Source organism: Dendrobates tinctorius, unplaced genomic scaffold, assembly GCF_039654945.1.
Source record: "Dendrobates tinctorius isolate UK_male_01 unplaced genomic scaffold, ASM3965494v1 ptg000001l, whole genome shotgun sequence".
Lineage (NCBI taxonomy): Eukaryota > Metazoa > Chordata > Amphibia > Anura > Dendrobatidae > Dendrobates > Dendrobates tinctorius.
In genome coordinates, this window is record NW_027361669.1 from 4,406,048 (window position 1) to 4,423,355 (window position 17,308).

The 17,308-nt window shown below is 43.9% G+C and overlaps 1 protein-coding gene across 3 annotated transcripts in view; it reads left to right on the top strand.

Annotated features, from left to right (window-relative positions):
- AFF4 (ALF transcription elongation factor 4) overlaps positions 1-17,308 on the top strand; it is a 127,236-nt gene that overhangs the window by 83,035 nt on the left and 26,893 nt on the right. For all 3 annotated transcript variants that reach the window (XM_073548940.1, XM_073549622.1, XM_073550240.1), the window contains 9 exons: positions 422-1,180; positions 4,612-4,656; positions 6,451-6,537; positions 7,637-7,673; positions 7,794-7,842; positions 10,707-10,761; positions 12,781-12,818; positions 13,485-13,647; positions 14,869-15,786. In XM_073548940.1, coding sequence (XP_073405041.1) covers positions 422-1,180; positions 4,612-4,656; positions 6,451-6,537; positions 7,637-7,673; positions 7,794-7,842; positions 10,707-10,761; positions 12,781-12,818; positions 13,485-13,647; positions 14,869-15,786 — 2,151 coding nt within the window. The remainder of the gene's footprint in view (positions 1-421; positions 1,181-4,611; positions 4,657-6,450; positions 6,538-7,636; positions 7,674-7,793; positions 7,843-10,706; positions 10,762-12,780; positions 12,819-13,484; positions 13,648-14,868; positions 15,787-17,308) is intronic.

Consider the following 17,308-nt stretch of genomic DNA (forward strand, 5'->3'; position numbering starts at 1 on the left):
CTTTCTGCAGTGCTGACGGTCCCGTTCATAACGATGATGCCATTAATTTGGAGGAAGAGGGATGTGAGAACAAGTCACATCTCCATTGTGCAGCAAAAGTCGTGCGCCCCTGGTAAACGGATCTTATTAAAGGGAACCTGTCGGCTGATTCATGCTGCCCAAACCACGTGCAGCAGGAGTTAGAGCCTGTGTGTGATTGCTGTCAGGTATGTTTTTCTCTGAGTTATCCGGCGATTCATGGTTGTAATGCTGCAGCCAGGCTGATTCACGCTGCGCATGGTTTGAGCTCCAACAATTTGACTGCAGGTTCCCTTTAGATGCAGAATGTCTTTCTCCCTCTGAAATGATCCATGTATTTGTGTAGTGTAGTGGAATTCCTATTATTTCTCACCAGCCTTTCTTTTCTGTTCCTCTGTTTCAGACGAGTAAGGAAGATAAATTATCAACCCGAATCAAGATTACGCTGGGAAACTACGATGAAATGAAGGATATGATAACTGACCCACCGTTATCACTTGGAATTTCTAAGCACACTGTCCCCCCTCCTCCTCCATCCGAGGAGAAGTCCGGACAAGGCTTCTATGCTGACCAGAGGCACAGTGCTTCACACCAGAGCAGCAAATGGACTCCTGTGGGGCCTGCGCCAAGCACTTCTTCTCAGTTTCAGAAACGGTCCTCATCAAGTACCCAAGGGGGGCACAGCAGGAGCAGCAGTGGCAGCAGCAGTCAGAGGCATGATAGGGAGTCCTATAGCAGTAGCCGAAAAAAGGGGCAACACGGGTCAGAGCACTCAAAAACACGCTCGATCAGCCCGGCAAAGCAGTCTGCTTTAAATTCTAGTCATTCCCGTCCTCATGGGATTGATCACCACAGCAAAGATCGTCCACGCTCAAAATCTCCAAGAGACCCTGATGCTAATTGGGACTCCCCTTCTCGAGCACCATCTTTCTCAAGTGGACAGCACTCCACACAAGCATTTCCACCATCTTTAATGTCCAAGTCTAGCTCAATGTTGCAGAAACCTACAGCTTATGTACGGCCTATGGATGGGCCTGAATCTATGGAACCAAAATTATCCACTGAACACTATAGCGGCCAGTCTCAAGGCAATAGCATGAGTGAACTGAAGTCCTCTAAAGCACACTTAACGAAACTGAAGATCCCCTCTCAGCCGCTAGATGTAAGTCACTTTTCTCCATATACTCAAAACTCACATGGTATATTAAAACTGTGGATTTTTTTCAGGCTCTAGGTGTTTCCATATCTAAATTGAGGCAAGCTCAGCAACCGTTCAACTTGCATTACTTTTGTTTTACAAGTTTTCAGACCAATTCAAATGTCTGGTATAGAAAAAAGCAGCACACAATACATTGTGTTTTCTAAGCATCCAGATAGTAACCTGTTTTTATCTGTTGATCATTCTTTGCAAAGTTGTGAATTTTTCTAATGTACTTCAGTATCTTAACGAACTTCCTTTTCTCCCAAAATCCATGCTGAAAGTGCTGTTTCAGCTGCCTTGTTCATTCATTGAGAGAAGCTGTTTTGACTAGCAAACATCTGCACTGCAGTGTGTGCTTCTCTGCGCCCTTCACCCATGCTCAGACGCGTTGTACACACACACTCCATGTCGGCACCCTTTGTGCAGGGCAGCTCGCACAATAGTACAAATATTTTAGTCCTGTAGTTTATAATAGCTATTCTAAGTATTTGAACATAGCAGCTGAAACAGCCCTTGGAGTATGGAAGGAAAGGAATCAATGTAAGGTAATTGAGTTTATTACAGAGAATTCATATCTTTGCAAATACTGATCAGTAATTAACCTGGAATCAGTTGCACCAACATACCTACACTTTTAGTCATGGCACGTGTAGTCAGTCCTGAGTAGGGAGGGGTGCCCGAGCTAGGATGCTACTGAAACAACTATTAGCATCCTATGTATGGGTCATCAATTGTTTAGTGACAAATAGCACCCTTAAAATATAATGACACAGGATGGAGTAAGACGCCATGCTCTCTCTAGTGACAACTGTCAATTTCCCCTCCACCCAGCATCTCCCATTCCCGAAAAGAAAAAAAATAGAAAAATGGCCTACCTACCAATATCTGTTCACAATATCGATGCATTTCAAGATGAGGGCAGACCACAGTGTTTATAACGTGAGTTTAGCACAGTTGCAAAATGCAGAAGAACAACCACCCACATCTCCCCATAATGGGGTGATTGCTCGGGATAATAGATGTACACGGATAAGGCATATATAGGTCACAGTTACGTGTAGTGCACCGTACATTTTTACAGCCTGCTGCTAACACCTATACTATTAGATTATGTTGGCTGACCAGCACCATATAAGCGCACCTCATAGGGACAGACACCCCACTTTCACACAAGACTGCAGGGACTGCATCCTACACAAGAAAAAAAGCACATGAGGTGTTAGTTGATGTTATGAACAAAATACTCAAGTTTGCAACTCACGGATCCTAAGTTTCTTGGCAGTCCTTACGTTAAAATTAAAAGCAAGTCTCTGAATGGGACATCAAGTCCACCCAAAAAAAATGAAAAAGAAAGTAAATATGCCTTTAAGACACAAACTGGATGCAATCTGCTGCCAGTAGAGAGATGACCTCACAGATAAAAAGGCCATACTTACCAATAGCTGGTCACCATACCGATATAGTGCAGGATGCAGATGGGCCCCAGTGATATAAGGTGGAGGCAGCAAAGGTGCAAACTACTGGTGATCAACCCGTCCCATGGATGATAGACCCCAGTGATATAAGGTCATAACCCCTCACCCGTCCTATAGATCAAGGGTCTCAAACTGGGTATTCCAGTCTGTCATTACTTGCCTATATGCAGTTGGCAGCATTACAGAAACACACGTTTTCCATAATTCCTATAGAAGTGAATTGGAGTTGTGGAAACTGACACAGCTACTTTCTCATGAGAACAAGCTGCAGCTCTGCTCATTGTGCACAGGCTTGTCTGTCTTGGATAGCTTCACATCACATGGCTACTTCCAGCGTTTTCTATTTATATGAAGGATTTTCCACAAAGACTGATGTTGGGTTCTTCCACGTTCGAGAAGCAAGAAGTACTTTGCTTCTTGCTGGACTTTCCATACCTGGCATGTGGGCAGAAAGTTAAGTCTAGGTTTGTGCACTAGCCACACACTTATCTCCAGCTGCCCATGTCCTTATTAATTAGGGATCAATCCTAATGACCAAATTAGCTCCGAACCATGATACTTTTTCTTATTCCATGTATAATGTTCAAAATTCAATATTTTCAGCATCTTTTCATCTTTTTTGGTCTGCAATCCTGACTTACATAAGAAACCTTTAGGTACTTGAGTCTTCCATTCATTTGTAGTTTAACCTTTAGGGCTTATGCACATGTCTGTATTTTCGGTCAGCGTGCGATCCTACAAAACTTTATATCAGGTCTCACTCGGACCAATGTTATTCTATGGGGCTATGCACGGGCACGTTTTTCCCTTGGACAGAGCCGGTTCAAGGAAAAAATAGCAACGTCAAGACTGTTGTCGGATGACATGCAAGTGCAGTCCAGTTTCCACAGACTGACGAGTGTGATTTGTATAATTGATACGATTTTTTTTCTGATTCGAGAATATATGCTCGTGTCGCCCTAGCCTTAAAGGGAACCTGTTGGCCGAGTGATGCTGCTTAAAACATGGACAGCATGAATCGGAGCCTGGGTGCATAATTGTACGCTGGACACGGGTATTTTTTTCTCAAACGCAACAGAATTTTAGAGAGATTGTTTAGAAGATCCAACCACTGACCTTTGCCAGAGATGAGACTGGTCACTGTTCCAAGTGGGTGGCTGGTCTCTTGGTAGATACACCCATGGAAGAAACCTGTCCATCATCTGAGGCAGTGCAAGAAAAAGCTGCCCAGGAACTCCACCGGAATAATTTCGCCTCTGGCTATGGTTCCTTGCTAAATCTTCTATCTATAGTTTCTCTGAAATGCCGGAGAAGTTTGGAGAAAAACCTACCTCTGGTTGTGCTCTGATTCACACTGACTGCGGTTTGGACAGAGTCATTCAAGTGACAGGTTCTCTTTAAAGTATAGGTCAAATGGTCATTTTTACCAAATCATCCATGAATGAGAAGTCTAGAAAGCATTAGTGCTGTCTGGAAATGAGCAATCTAACTAGCACAGCCCCAGCACAGGAAGGCGGGGTTATTTTTACAAATGTTTCTTTGCACAAAGCTGGCCAAAGGTCGCAGGGCCATTGCGCACGTCACTGTCACAAAGTTCCCCCTTTATATTACTCATGGTGAATCACCTCGTCGTCGTGAGCTAATAATGTCGTATCGGTACGGCTTGTGATATAAGGAATATTGTACTTGATGCATTAGTTTTCCTGGGGATTTTCTGCACCTCCTTTTTACACTGCATTCCCAATAGACCGGTGTGTAAATGTAAAGCTTTGATGGCTTCACACATTTGTGGCCTTCTCTATTACTCACAAGAGATCCCACCAATGTCTAAGCAGCACAAATGACACCAAAAAAAACAGATATTGGCACTGTTCATTTCTTTGAGGAATTTCAGCAACTGTGACTTTTGTGTTGCAGGCCTCAGCTTCTGGTGATGTCAGCTGTGTGGATGAAATTCTAAAAGTAAGTGTTTTGTTTTTTTATTATATGGGTTTTCTTAGCTTTATGTAAATCTAGGAAAATGTCTGAAATGATTTTAGTATTATTCCAGTGTGTCCAGTGGCCTAACTGCTTATCATTACATGGCCTGCTGACTTTTTATCCACAGGCTAAGCCATAATTAGCTGCGGTAGTCTTATTATTTAATTACCTAAAAATGTCCGTCATCCACTTCCGTCCGGACGTCCTCGAATCCCATAATTCACTGCACCGACCGGAAGCACACCGACCACCAAATTGGAACACCCAAGTAATGGATGTTCCAATATGGCACCCGCTGGTGGTACGAGCCCCTTGCGCAGTATCACTAGCAGGTCACCGCCGGACCACCTGCTGCTGGGACTCCCCCACCGCAAGGACCCCTCCTCATCTCTGAGTTCCCGGCCACCGCTGGGATCCCGGCTGCCGCTGGCACATGGTGGAAAGAGTGTGGATAGGTGGGTGAGCGCTTGGGGAGGAGAGATTCTCCGTGCTGCAATGCCTGCTCCCATCGTGACGTCACCGCCCTCCCGATGCGATCGCATCGGGCCTCCATCTAGTTATGTGATGATGAACTTTGTGTTGCTGCTCAGAGACTAGGCTGCAGTGCTGTATAGGTTTTTTTTTTTAGGTTTTCATATGAATTTTTAGACTTTAGTCGGACCTGTCTCCAGGTCAAACGTGGGCTCGGGAGCAGCAGGAATATAAGGAGCGTAAACTGGACACACTTGACTGGTGACAGGTCTGTAAATGGGTTGTCCCTTTTCAAAGGTCCCCCCCCCCCCAAAAGGCTGAAAAACAAACAAGCTTGCCCTTTTACTCACCTTTTGTCTTCCTACATTGGTAATATTGTGTCCATTCTCTGAGCCTGAAGTGAGTGCCCCCTGCTGAACTGATGAGTGCCCTGCTCTGGCTGTCTTGTTTAAAGGGGTTTTCTTTCACAAGACAACAATTTTATGGCTTACAGCCTTTCAGTTTCTACTTAAACTTTTGTCAGTTATTCCTTTAAAAGGCAAAAACAAAAGCCACCATCTATTTTGTGCGTAGGGGAGGAGAGGTTGCAGCTGCATGCCCCATAGCAATTGTAGGTAATCCCAAAGTGTTCAGAGATAATCCTGGCAGTGGTCTCTGCTGGCTCCACACAATGTTGGCTTCATGCTGTGTTCTTGGAGCCAAAGTCTCCACACGTGGTTTCTCTTTCGTTGCCGTTTTTGAACTGACATCTTAGTTTCTATCACTGAGAGGTACATACCTCATCACTAGAAGTCGTCCAGGAGGCTTTAGTTACCTTTTCTGCTGTCTCTTGCGAGTGACATCTTCTCGGCAAATCTACAGTGCTACATCACCTTTCTATAGAAAATTCCCCATGGCATTTTATACACTCTATTCAGATTTTGGGCAAGAGGAATTTCATAGTTCTAATCAGAAAATACATCATTCAAAACTTATAATTGCTTTGTCAATGATTAAGTTTACTTTTAGACCAAAATATTTCTTTATGTTCTTGATACAATGATTGGAGGGTTCTTAAAATTATGCACTTTCAACCAAATTCAAAAGCACGTCCATTGTGCCCTATCCCAAAGCTTAATGAGTGGGGGCATAAAGGTGCCGTCGTCTTCTTGTAGTCGGATGTGTTGTTTCCACATTTCTAGAGCAATAGCGTAAGCCCGAAAGCAGGATCATTATAGAATGTACAATGCTCTGCAGCTCCTATAAACATTTCACTATTACTGCTTGGATTTTTTTCTATAACATATCTTCTCCTTTTGATTATAGGAGATGACCCACTCTTGGCCTCCCCCTCTGACTGCAATTCATACCCCATGCAAAACTGAGCCTTCAAAATTTCCATTCCCTACAAAGGTTTGTTTTTTATATGACTGTCTTTTGCTCTTATCTGTTCTGTGTGTTTTATGTAGCTCATTTATAACTGTATTGCCCAAATGGCCTAGAGAATTTGTGTGGTACGTGGGAAATACCGGGAACTTGATTACTTCTGGTAGAGTGTCATCACTTGCCTGTCCTTAGTATGCATGTATTAATGGATGAAGTAACATTATTAGTAAATTTTGGATGGCTGAAGTCGCTTTATAGATAATGGCAATTTCTTCTAGATGCTAGCCATGGCAGGCTATATATAAATGGGTTGTCTGGTGAAAACAAGTTATGGCTGATCCACAGGATAGGTGATGGATGCTTCACAGAGCAGCAAGTCAACAGCTGGAACCCTGACAAATCGGCACATTGAGAAATGTTTATTTCAGACTGGACACTTTTGTCTTCATTAGAGCACCGCTGCTATCATTCTCTATGGGGCTGCTGGAAAAGCTGAATGCAACATTATTTGGCCCCATAGAACTTGAATGGAGCAGTGGTTGAGCAGGCACACCTGCAATAAATGTGCCCTGTTCTGCCAATAGAAGCGTGTCCCAGAAGTCAAACTACCACCGATCAATAAGTTATCCACTAGTCTATGGCAGAGCGATAAAGAGGGACATGGTGGAGTCAGACACTCCTGATTTGTGAAGATGTGCATTCCTCTTCATAAATCTGGAGCATATGACAAGTGGCATACACCTCTGTGAGCTACGCCAGAAGCCTTATTCCAGTCAGGTACTGGAATGAGATTTCCGGTGTTTGGCCCCGCCACAGTTCATCATGAATTAGATGCGCTATGGTGCTATGCCTCCGTCCCAACCTAACTTCTCCCTTTGTGTTTTAGCTGGGAGAAAATGCCGTGAAAATGCCTAAAGTGTAAAATTTTGGTTAGTCTCCGACTTGTGCCGAAATTTAGTGACTTTTCAACCCTTTTACAACACTTTTTTGGTGTAAAAGCAAAGAATCTGGGGGCTTGTGTGTTGTGTGATATACATATCTTGGAAAGAGATTAAAGTTGCTTAAAGAAAAGAATGCATTATTCTAATATTACAAATGTTGTATTTATTTTATTTTTATCTTTTAGGAATCGCAGCAGTCAAGCTTTTCCACCTCTGATCAGAGTACGTATGTTCTACCTGTGATGGTAAAAGTAATATTATGCCAGAAGTGTGTTATACGTGCAGAGCTTATATGTATGTATTAACTGCTTATGCTGACAGTCATCATGTTGTATTTAACAGAAAGATACAATGCATCAGCGAAAGCATCTAATGGCCATCCACCAAAATCGTAAGTTGCCTCTTCTTTAGAAGGCTTTGTGTGCTAGTGATTTCCATGTTTCCTGTTTGCGTAGAGGAGTACTGTGTCTGTAACTGGAATAACCCTGTCCTGAAGCCTCGGCTATTGTGATAGCTTGTTGTCTAGTACAGGATTATATGCTGAAGTATGAATAGCATGCGGGGACTTTTCCTAATACCGCTAAGCCAGCAGCAGCCCTCTATCCTTAAAGAACATCTCATGATCTGCCTTTGTAACTATGTTTTGGGTCCCTGATTTTTCGAAAAGTAGATCAGACATCTTTAACCCCTTTGACATTCTGCGACTTGTATATCCGTCTGTCCTAGTGTGCGGAGTGTTCTCAGGAGCTAAGCACGCTCCACTTAGGTTAGGTGCTGGCTGTATTAGCTGCAGATGTCAGCTGTATAACAGCAGCAATCAAAACTAGCTCCAGTTACTTCTTTTTAACCCCTCAAGTGTTTCTTTTGATCCCTGAACACCGCATGCAAGTTGCAGCGAGTTTGTTTAGCTGCTATCTTGGTATTCTTATGCTGTGTAGCCTCAGACTGAGCTGTGATGTATCCTATATAATGCATTGCTGAAGAATTGTATATAGAACAAGCGATCTTCTGATTGCAAGTTCAGTAGTGGAATTGTGGATTTTTTTTTTTCTCCTGATGCACAGTTATTTTTTCACATTTATTTTCAGTACATTATACACTCACTGGACACTTTATTAGGTACACCTGTCCAACTGTGTGTTAAGACTTAATTTCTAATCAGCCAATCACATGGCGGCAACTCAGTGCATTTAGGCATGTAGACATGGTCAAGACAATCTCCTGCAGTTCAAACCGAGCATCAGTATGGGGAAGAAAGGTGATTTGAGTGCCTTTGAACGTGGCATGATTGTTGGTGCCAGAAGGGCTGGTCTGAGAATTTCAGAAACTGCTGATCTACTGGGATTTTCACGCACAACCATCTCTAGGGTTTACAGAGAATGGTCCGAAAAAGAAAAAAAATCCAGTGAGCGGCAGTTCTGTGGCCGGAAATGCCATGTTGATGCCAGAGGTCAGAGGAGAATGGGCAGACTGGTTCGAGCTGATAGAAAGGCAACAGTGACTCAAATTGCCACCCGTTACAACCAAGGTAGGCAGAAGAGCATCTCTGAACGCACAGTGCGTCGAACTTTGAGGCAGATGGGCTACAGCAGCAGAAGACCACACTGGGTACCACTCCTCTCAGCTAAGAACAGGAAACTGAGGCTACAATTTGCACAAGCTCATCGAAATTGGACAGTAGAAGATTGGAAAAACGTTGCCTGGTCTGATGAGTCTCGATTTCTGCTGCGACATTCGGATGGTAGGGTCAGAATTTGGCGTAAACAACATGAAAGCATGGATCCATCCTGCCTTGTATCAACGGTTCAGGCTGGTGGTGGTGGTGGTGTCATGGTGTGGGGAATTTTTTCTGGGCACTCTTTGGGCCCCTTGGTACCAATTGAGCATCGTTGCAACGCCACAGCCTACCTGAGTATTGTTGCTGACCATGTCCATCCCTTTATGACCACAATGTACCCAACATCTGATGGCTACTTTCAGCAGGATAATGCGCCATGTCATAAAGCTCGAATCATCTCAGATTGGTTTCTTGAACATGACAATGAGTTTACTGTACTCAAATGGCCTCCTCAGTCACCAGATCTCAATCCAATAGAGCATCTTTGGGATGTGGTGGAACGGGAGATTCGCATCAGGGATGTGCAGCCGACAAATCTGCGCCAACTGTGTGATGCCATCATGTCAATATGGTCCAAAATCTCTGAGGAATGCTTCCAGCACCTTGTTGAATCTCTGCCACGAAGAATTGAGGCAGTTCTGAAGGCAAAAGGGGGTCCAACCCCTTACTAGCATGGTGTACCTAATAAAGTGGCCAGTGAGTGTATAGTATTATGAAGTCTGCCATTCAAAACTATAACTCGCACTTCATACAGCTATGTCAACAGAAAATTAAAAGTTATGACTCTTGGAAGAAAGCTAGAAGAAAGAATACAAAAAATAAGGCACAATGGGTCAGATTTGTCAATACGGTCTAATTCTTAGACGGCGCAAACTTTATAAACCTAAAATGTGCTTTGGTTTTTGATGTTAAACTTGGTGGATCTTTAGATTTTATAGTCTGATTATACCACCTATTAGTTGGCTTAGGTTTCTCCGGAATATTATTTTTGCTTGCCACGCCCACTTTCTATTTAGCCACACCCCAGTTTTTTTACTAAGGTCACACCTACTTGTTGGATAAGGAATAGTGATGAGCGAGTATACTCGTTGCTCGGGTGTCCTCCGAGTATTTTGGCGTGCTCGGAGATTTAGTTTGTGTCAACCAGCTGCTTGATTTGCGGCTGCTAGACAGCCTGAATACATGTGTGGAATGCCTGTTTGTTAGGGAATCCTCACATGTATTCTGGCTGGCCAGCAGCCACAAATCATGCAGCTGCGTCGACCGAAACTAAATCTCCGAGCACGCCAAAATACTCGGAGGTCACCCGAACATGCTCGGGAAAACCCGAGCAACGAGTATACTCGCTCATCACTAATAAGGAACGCAAAATGCCTGAAACTCGTAGTAGTAAATATGGGCCAAGTCATCAGTGACTGCAGAGAATGCAATGGAATCTTGGGCATTTGGATATGAAAGAAACATGATTTTTACTGTGAATTTTTTTTTTCAGTTTTTATTTATTTTTTTACATTTTTATAAAACCGTGAGGCGTCTTAAACCCATTATTTTACACTTACGTGGTGGCTGTGTTTGCTGAGCCTAACATCTAGCTTCGGTCTAGTGTTGTGTTCATTAATTGCTTGCCTGTTTTACAGCATGCTGAAGGAGGACTTAAAGCTGAGCAGCAGTGAAGACAGTGATGGAGATCAGGTATCTTTACCAGCAACTTTTCTTTTTCTTTCTCTTATTCAGCAGTGCTTTAAAGGGAATCTGTCACCAGATTTTTGCCACCTAATCTGACACTCTGGTTTCAGCAATATGTCACTTACTGGACTGCTTAGTATAGTTGTGATAAAATCACCATTTAATTAGCAGGAGATTATAATTAGATGACTAGTAAACCTGTTTTCATGTAGTGTGATCTCATGATCTCTGTATAACCCTGATACCTCCACCTCTGATTGGCACCTTTCTGCCTATGCACAGTGTACACAGCTGCCAATAGGTGGAGTGTGCGGGGCTATACACAGCTCAGCATTCCGAGAACTGCTAGATCTGTAGCAGATGAAACACTGATTTTATCAAAATGACAGGAATCCGGGTCTCTGCGCCTTGTTGATCTTAGGCTAGTTTCACACTAGGGTTTTTGAGCGCAGCGACGGCCTGTGCATGGCCGCCGCTAAGCCCCGCCCCCTGCCGGGCCTCCGCCGGTAGCTCCGCCTACCGGCGCATGACGCTGCATGCGCCCTGCGTCCCCTATCTTTATCACTGGGGTGCGCAGGCCGTGCGCAATATGCGTTTGGCGGCGCATGCGCCTTTTTGACGGCGCGCCGGCACAACCAAACTGCAGCAGGTTGCGTTTGGCGCAGGTCGGCGCACCGTCAAAAGGACGCATGCGCCGCCAAACGCATACTGCGCACGGCCTGCGCCCCCAGTGATAAAGATAGGGGACGCAGGGCGCATGCAGGGTCATGCGCCGGTAGGCGAAGCTACCGGCGGAGGCGCGGCAGGGGGCGGGGCTTAGCGGCGGCCATGTGCAGGCCGTCACTGCGCTCAAAAACGCTAGTGTGAAACTAGCCTCAGATGAGGTAGCAAAAATCTGGTGACAAATTCCCTTTAGGAGGGGGTGTTTTATGGCCGGGGGGATTAGTCTAGCTAAAGGGGGTTTTACACATAGCGATATCGCTAGCACGTCACCGATTTTGTGACGTTATAGCGATATTGCTATGTGTGATACCGGCTCCCCCGCTGTCCATCGCTCATCGCGCAATATCGGACGGCTACATTTCTCGTCGTCTGCTTCCTGCTGGGTCTTCCTGCTGTGACGACGAGCGACACGTGGAGGCGGGCGGGAGGACGTCTTCATCGCTGTGTGTGAAAGGTGAGTATCGTGCGCTGCGTCGCTGCTGCATCGCTGTGAGATCTTTCTGTGTGAAAGCTCACTAGCGATCATTTAGCGATGCACCAGCGATCCTGACCGGGTCGTATCGCTGGTCGGATCGCTGGTGCATCTCTAAATGTAAAAGGGCCTTAACACTGCATAGTATCTGTTGCAATGCTATTCTATGAAGACACAGGTTTGCACTTTTGTGATTTTTAATGATTAATTTAGTTTTGGGCTGATTTATCAGACCACAAGTCACAATTCGGATATGTAGGTTCCTCAAAGGGGTTAACTTCCCCTTGAAATCATTATGCCATATGCTGTGATTGTTTTAGAAAAGCAAATTGAGTATTTCCATCGCACGACCTCTGCTGTTTAGCTATGAGGACAATCCCTTTAAGAATCTAACACGCTATTTGTAGCCATTATCTGGTACTGAATAGGGAACCCCAACGTTGCCTCGGTTCTCTTATTGATTGGGTATTTCAAAAACTATTTTCTGAACCCATCTGAGAAATACAATTTTAAGTTATCTTTATAACGAAACTAGCTATAACTGTATTTTGTGGGGTTTGGACATTTTCAATAACATAAAACCCTTGTTGGTACCTGTGACGTATAGATTGCATCTTACAATTTATCCGGTATCAGTTGTGACATAAATCTACCTAGAGAATGGGTGACCATCATCATGCCAGACTGCTGCTCATTTCATTATGTATACGAGGCTGGGCATATAGCTGCGTTATGTGCTTGCCTGCTCGGCTGCCCAGCTATGGCTCTGACATGCCTGATCAGATCCTAGTACTGTTGTGATTTCACCCTGGTTCTTTATTTTCTTTCAGGACTGTGATAAGACTGTACCAACCAACACACCAGGAAGGTAAGTGTGCGAAGAATTAGGGATTGATTCTGGGAATGATGTCCATGGTGGTTGGCCTTTATGCCGTAAGAGATACAAATGGCTTTTACTCACAGTGCTTTACCACATATAGTCACCTTTTTACAGCATGTACATATAGAATTGTCAGGGTACGGTGTCGAAAAAATATTACTGCAATAGCCTACATTAAAATGAGCAAGGAAAAAAAGGTTGACACTGAGTAATATATACCAGGTAGCCACAGGGAAGTCAGATGGAGATATTTGTGCATAATTTTGCCATTTTATTAACTGGATGACAAACCGGTTCTATAATAGCTCCAAAGTGGCTGCCAATTTCCTGTCCCCAGGAAGGAGAGACGGTCTGGATTGTAGACTGCAGGTGATACACTGAGAAGGCTTGGCTGTCCCAGGATCTGCTGGCCTGTACACATATTATTTTTATTTTGTTGGAATGGAACTTGTTATAAGGGAGAGAGGCCATATTTCTGTTCTCCGTTGTGCTAGGGACAGTTATGTGACTTTAAATCTCTGGCACAGTTGCGCAGTCCTCTCAATATAAAGAAAAGAGCATTAGCTTGCCATACATGTGTAATGTTAAGTTACAACCAAGAAAAACATGAATGTTCCTATGTGATCTATATTTTTTTTAATTTATTTTTTTCAGTAACTCTGAGCCATCACAGCCCAACAGTGAAGGAGCGGAGAACTCCAGGGATGATTCAAGCAGTCACAGTGGATCAGAGAGCAGCTCTGGATCAGATTCTGAAAGTGAGAGCAGCTCCAGTGATAGTGAGGCTAATGAACCCTCCCGCAGCGCCTCTCCAGAGGTAAAAATCAAGTCTATGGAGCTGTACTGATATATAGCAATTCTGCCCTGCCTAAGTCTATAGCTTTATGGTCAAAACAAAACCATAAACGCCAGTTTATTAAATGTGCCAAGAAAACCTCTTCTAACTGAACTTTGCCATGCAACTGCTCAATCAGGTCTTCAGAAACCTTGTCTTTACTGTCATTTTCTGTCAGATTCTTCATCTTGCTTCCCTGTGCCTGAGCTCAGGGGGAAATTGTGGTCACAAAAAGGGGTATATGGCTATTGGCTTGCAAATTTATCTAGTAACTGTAGTGGCTGTATACTTCTGTGGTCAGTCCTTTCTATCACTGCCCGCTAAACTAGACAACTCTCTTCCCAGCTCCAGGCAATAGTGGCTTATTCAGTCATAAACTTAATATCGCTGTTCAGTTTATTAATTGAGCTTGGAAGGAACTTGGCACTTTTATGACCCAGGGTCAGGTGCTCACATCTATCTTGAGCGTACATCTACTTGGGTATGCAGCAAAGTTTCTGTCATAGATATGCTTGCAGAAAATATGTTTTGTGGAATCTCATCCACACAATCCAGAGAAATATCTGCAGCGGATTCAAGTCTTCAGCAAGTCAATTTATGTTGCATATTTCACTCTTTCTAAAGCCGGGATCACACATGCGAGAAACACGGCCGAGTCTTGCATGTTAGTACCCGGCACTGCCGCCGGCACTCGAATCGGAGTATGTGGCCACATAGCACAATACATGGAGCCACACGGTCTGCTCCCGAGTGCCGGGGGTATTAACATGCGAGACTCGGCCGTGTTTCTCGCATGTGTGATCCCGGCCTAATGAGAATAGTAATAGTAGAGTGCAGTAAATGTTCTGATTTCTGTGTGGATAAACCCTTAAATGTCTTAATCTGTCAAGTGATCTAAGGATGTGAGAACCGCTTAATTACTGATCCACAGAAGGTCTTTATAGGTTTCCTATCTATGCCATGCTTTTTTCCTGTAATGTGTTCAATTAGGCGCGTATTTGCATTTTTATGCGCAACTCTTTGAATGGATTTAGTGCTAAATAGTGATTTTACATAAAGTGACTGAGCCCCAGAAGTCTTGGCTTTATTTCTGTTTCTTGTTTGTGTGTCTTTATTTTGGACATTTACTTTTGCGTGTTTGTGTTGGACTCTCCTACTTTAAGGATTCTTTTGCTGATCACATTATATTTCTTTCCTTTTAAGCCCGAGCCTCCACCATCAAATAAATGGCAATTGGACAATTGGCTTAATAAAGTTAATCCGCATAAAGTGTCTCCTGCATCTTCAGTAGAAAGTAATATTCCATCCTCACAAAGTTACAAAAAGGATGTTCAAGAGCAGGTATCCGGAGCAAATTATACAGAAACAAGTGGGCCCAAGGAGATTAACAACTCTACCCCAGTGAGAGATTCCAAGACAGCCCAAAAAGGGTCAGAGGGCAGTCGGGGGAGGCAAAAGTCTCCAGCTCAAAGTGAAAGTACATCTCAGAGAAGAAATGTTGGTAAAAAACAACCAAAAAAACTTGAAAAGACAACTGTCGAGGCTCCGAGGCGAGAGCTCAAAATTGAAAGTGTAACAACAGCAGAAACGACCACCAATCTGCCTGCTAACCGCCATAAAGCAGCCACAAAAGGATCCCGAAAGCCCAATATCAAAAAAGAACCCAAGTCATCGCCACGGCCTGCAGCAGAAAGGAAAAAGTACAGCAAGAACTCTAGTAAACCCACTCAAAAATCCAAGGAGTTTATTGACACTGATACCTCATCTTCTGATTCTGATGAAAATGAAAGCCTTCCGCCTTCATCCCAAACCTCCAAATATTCTGAGAGCAATAGGACTCCTCCTGCTAAACCCTCCGTTGAGGAGGAAGATACCGTTTTTCGGCAACGATTGTTCTCTCCTATGGAAGAGAAAGAGCTTCTTTCCCCTTTAAGTGAGCCCGAGGACAGATACCCTCTTATTGTTAAAATTGACTTAAGCCTGTTATCGCGGATACCAGGGAGGCCTTTTAAAGAGACTGAACCACCACCGAAGGTGGAAAAGATTGCAACAGAGAAACATCCAAAAGAAACTCAAAAACAGACAGAAAAACCTTCCAGCAAGGGAAAGCGGAAACACAAGGTTAGTCCTGAGAACATTGTACATTGCTGCAAGTTTTGCTGTATTTTCTTCACTCTCCAACATCACTTTTGTGCTATGATTCTGAATTTGAATGTTTATTTTACCAGTATTTAACCCTTAATGACCGATCCATATTAAAACGGCGGCAGCTAAGAGGCCTTAATTTTCTCATCTTGCCATTTTAAAACTGCAATGGGGAATGAGGCTGCGTTCACACGTTGCGTTTTTTTTCGCGGCGGTTTTTAACGCGTGATTTTGCAGCTACAATGCAAAAAAAACCAGCATCCCATGCAATCTTATGGGATTCCGCAATGCTGTGCCAATGCTGCTGGTTTTCCTGCGGCGGAATCACATCGCGGAAAATTACGCAGCATGCTCATTAATTTTGCGAAATCGCAGCGATTCCGCCCGCATAGGAATGCATTTTTCTGCTTACTTTCTGCATGTGGCTGTGCCCACAATGCGAAAAGTAAGCAGAACATTTGCGGATGGTACCCAGGGGGTGGAGGAGAGGAGACTCTCCTCCAGGCTGTGGGTACCATATCCCTGTAAAAAATAGAATTAAAATAAAAAATTTGGTTATATTCACCTTCTGGCGTCCCGTGCAACCTTATCGATGCTCCCGCCATCTCCTGTTCCCAGTAATGCCTTGCGGCAAGGACCTGTGATGACTTAGAGGTATCGCGAGACCACTACAGTATCGCGAGACCGCATCGTCATCAAAGGTCTCGCAAGGCATTATTGGGAATGGGAGCATCGCGATGATGGGGAACGCTGCCCGGGATGTCGGAATGTGAGAAAAACACGATTTTTTTTTTTATTATTATTTTTAACATTAGATCTTTTTACTACTGAGGCTGCATAGGCAGCCTCAATAGTAAAAAGTTGGTCACACTCGTCAAACACTGTGTTTGACAAGTGTGACCAACCTGTCGATCAGTTCTCCAAGCGATGCTACAGATCATTTGGAAAACGCTAGCATTCTGCAACCTAATTACGCTTGAAAATCGCGGGAATTTAAAATGCGGTTTTCCCGCGGAATGGAATTCTGGAATTTACCGCGGGAGTTCCGCAACGTGTGGGATTGGGCTTTGTTGAGCTCAGGGTTGGGATTGGGATTTTTGTTGAGCTCAGGGTTAGAGTTGGAATTGGGCTTTGTTGAGCTCAGGGTTAGTATTCAGCTTCAGGTTAGGGTTGGACTCAAGTTTAGGGTTTTTTTTTTCAAAAGTAAAAAAAAAAAAAAAAAAAAATATGAAGCTATGACTGCTATTGAGCACAAGTTCTCGCTACACTAGTTTGCGTTGGATGCTCAGGTATGTACTGAATATCATGGGTGCTCGAGTCCCCATCCAGCATGTTTTTTGCGGTATCTAACAACCGCAAAACATGACGGCGGGGACTCGAGCATGTCACTCAAGAACCCGTGATACTCTGTGCATACCCAAGCCAATTTTTTCAATTCTGACCAGTGTCACTTTATGTGGTAATAACTCTGGAACGCTTCAACGGATCCCACTGATTG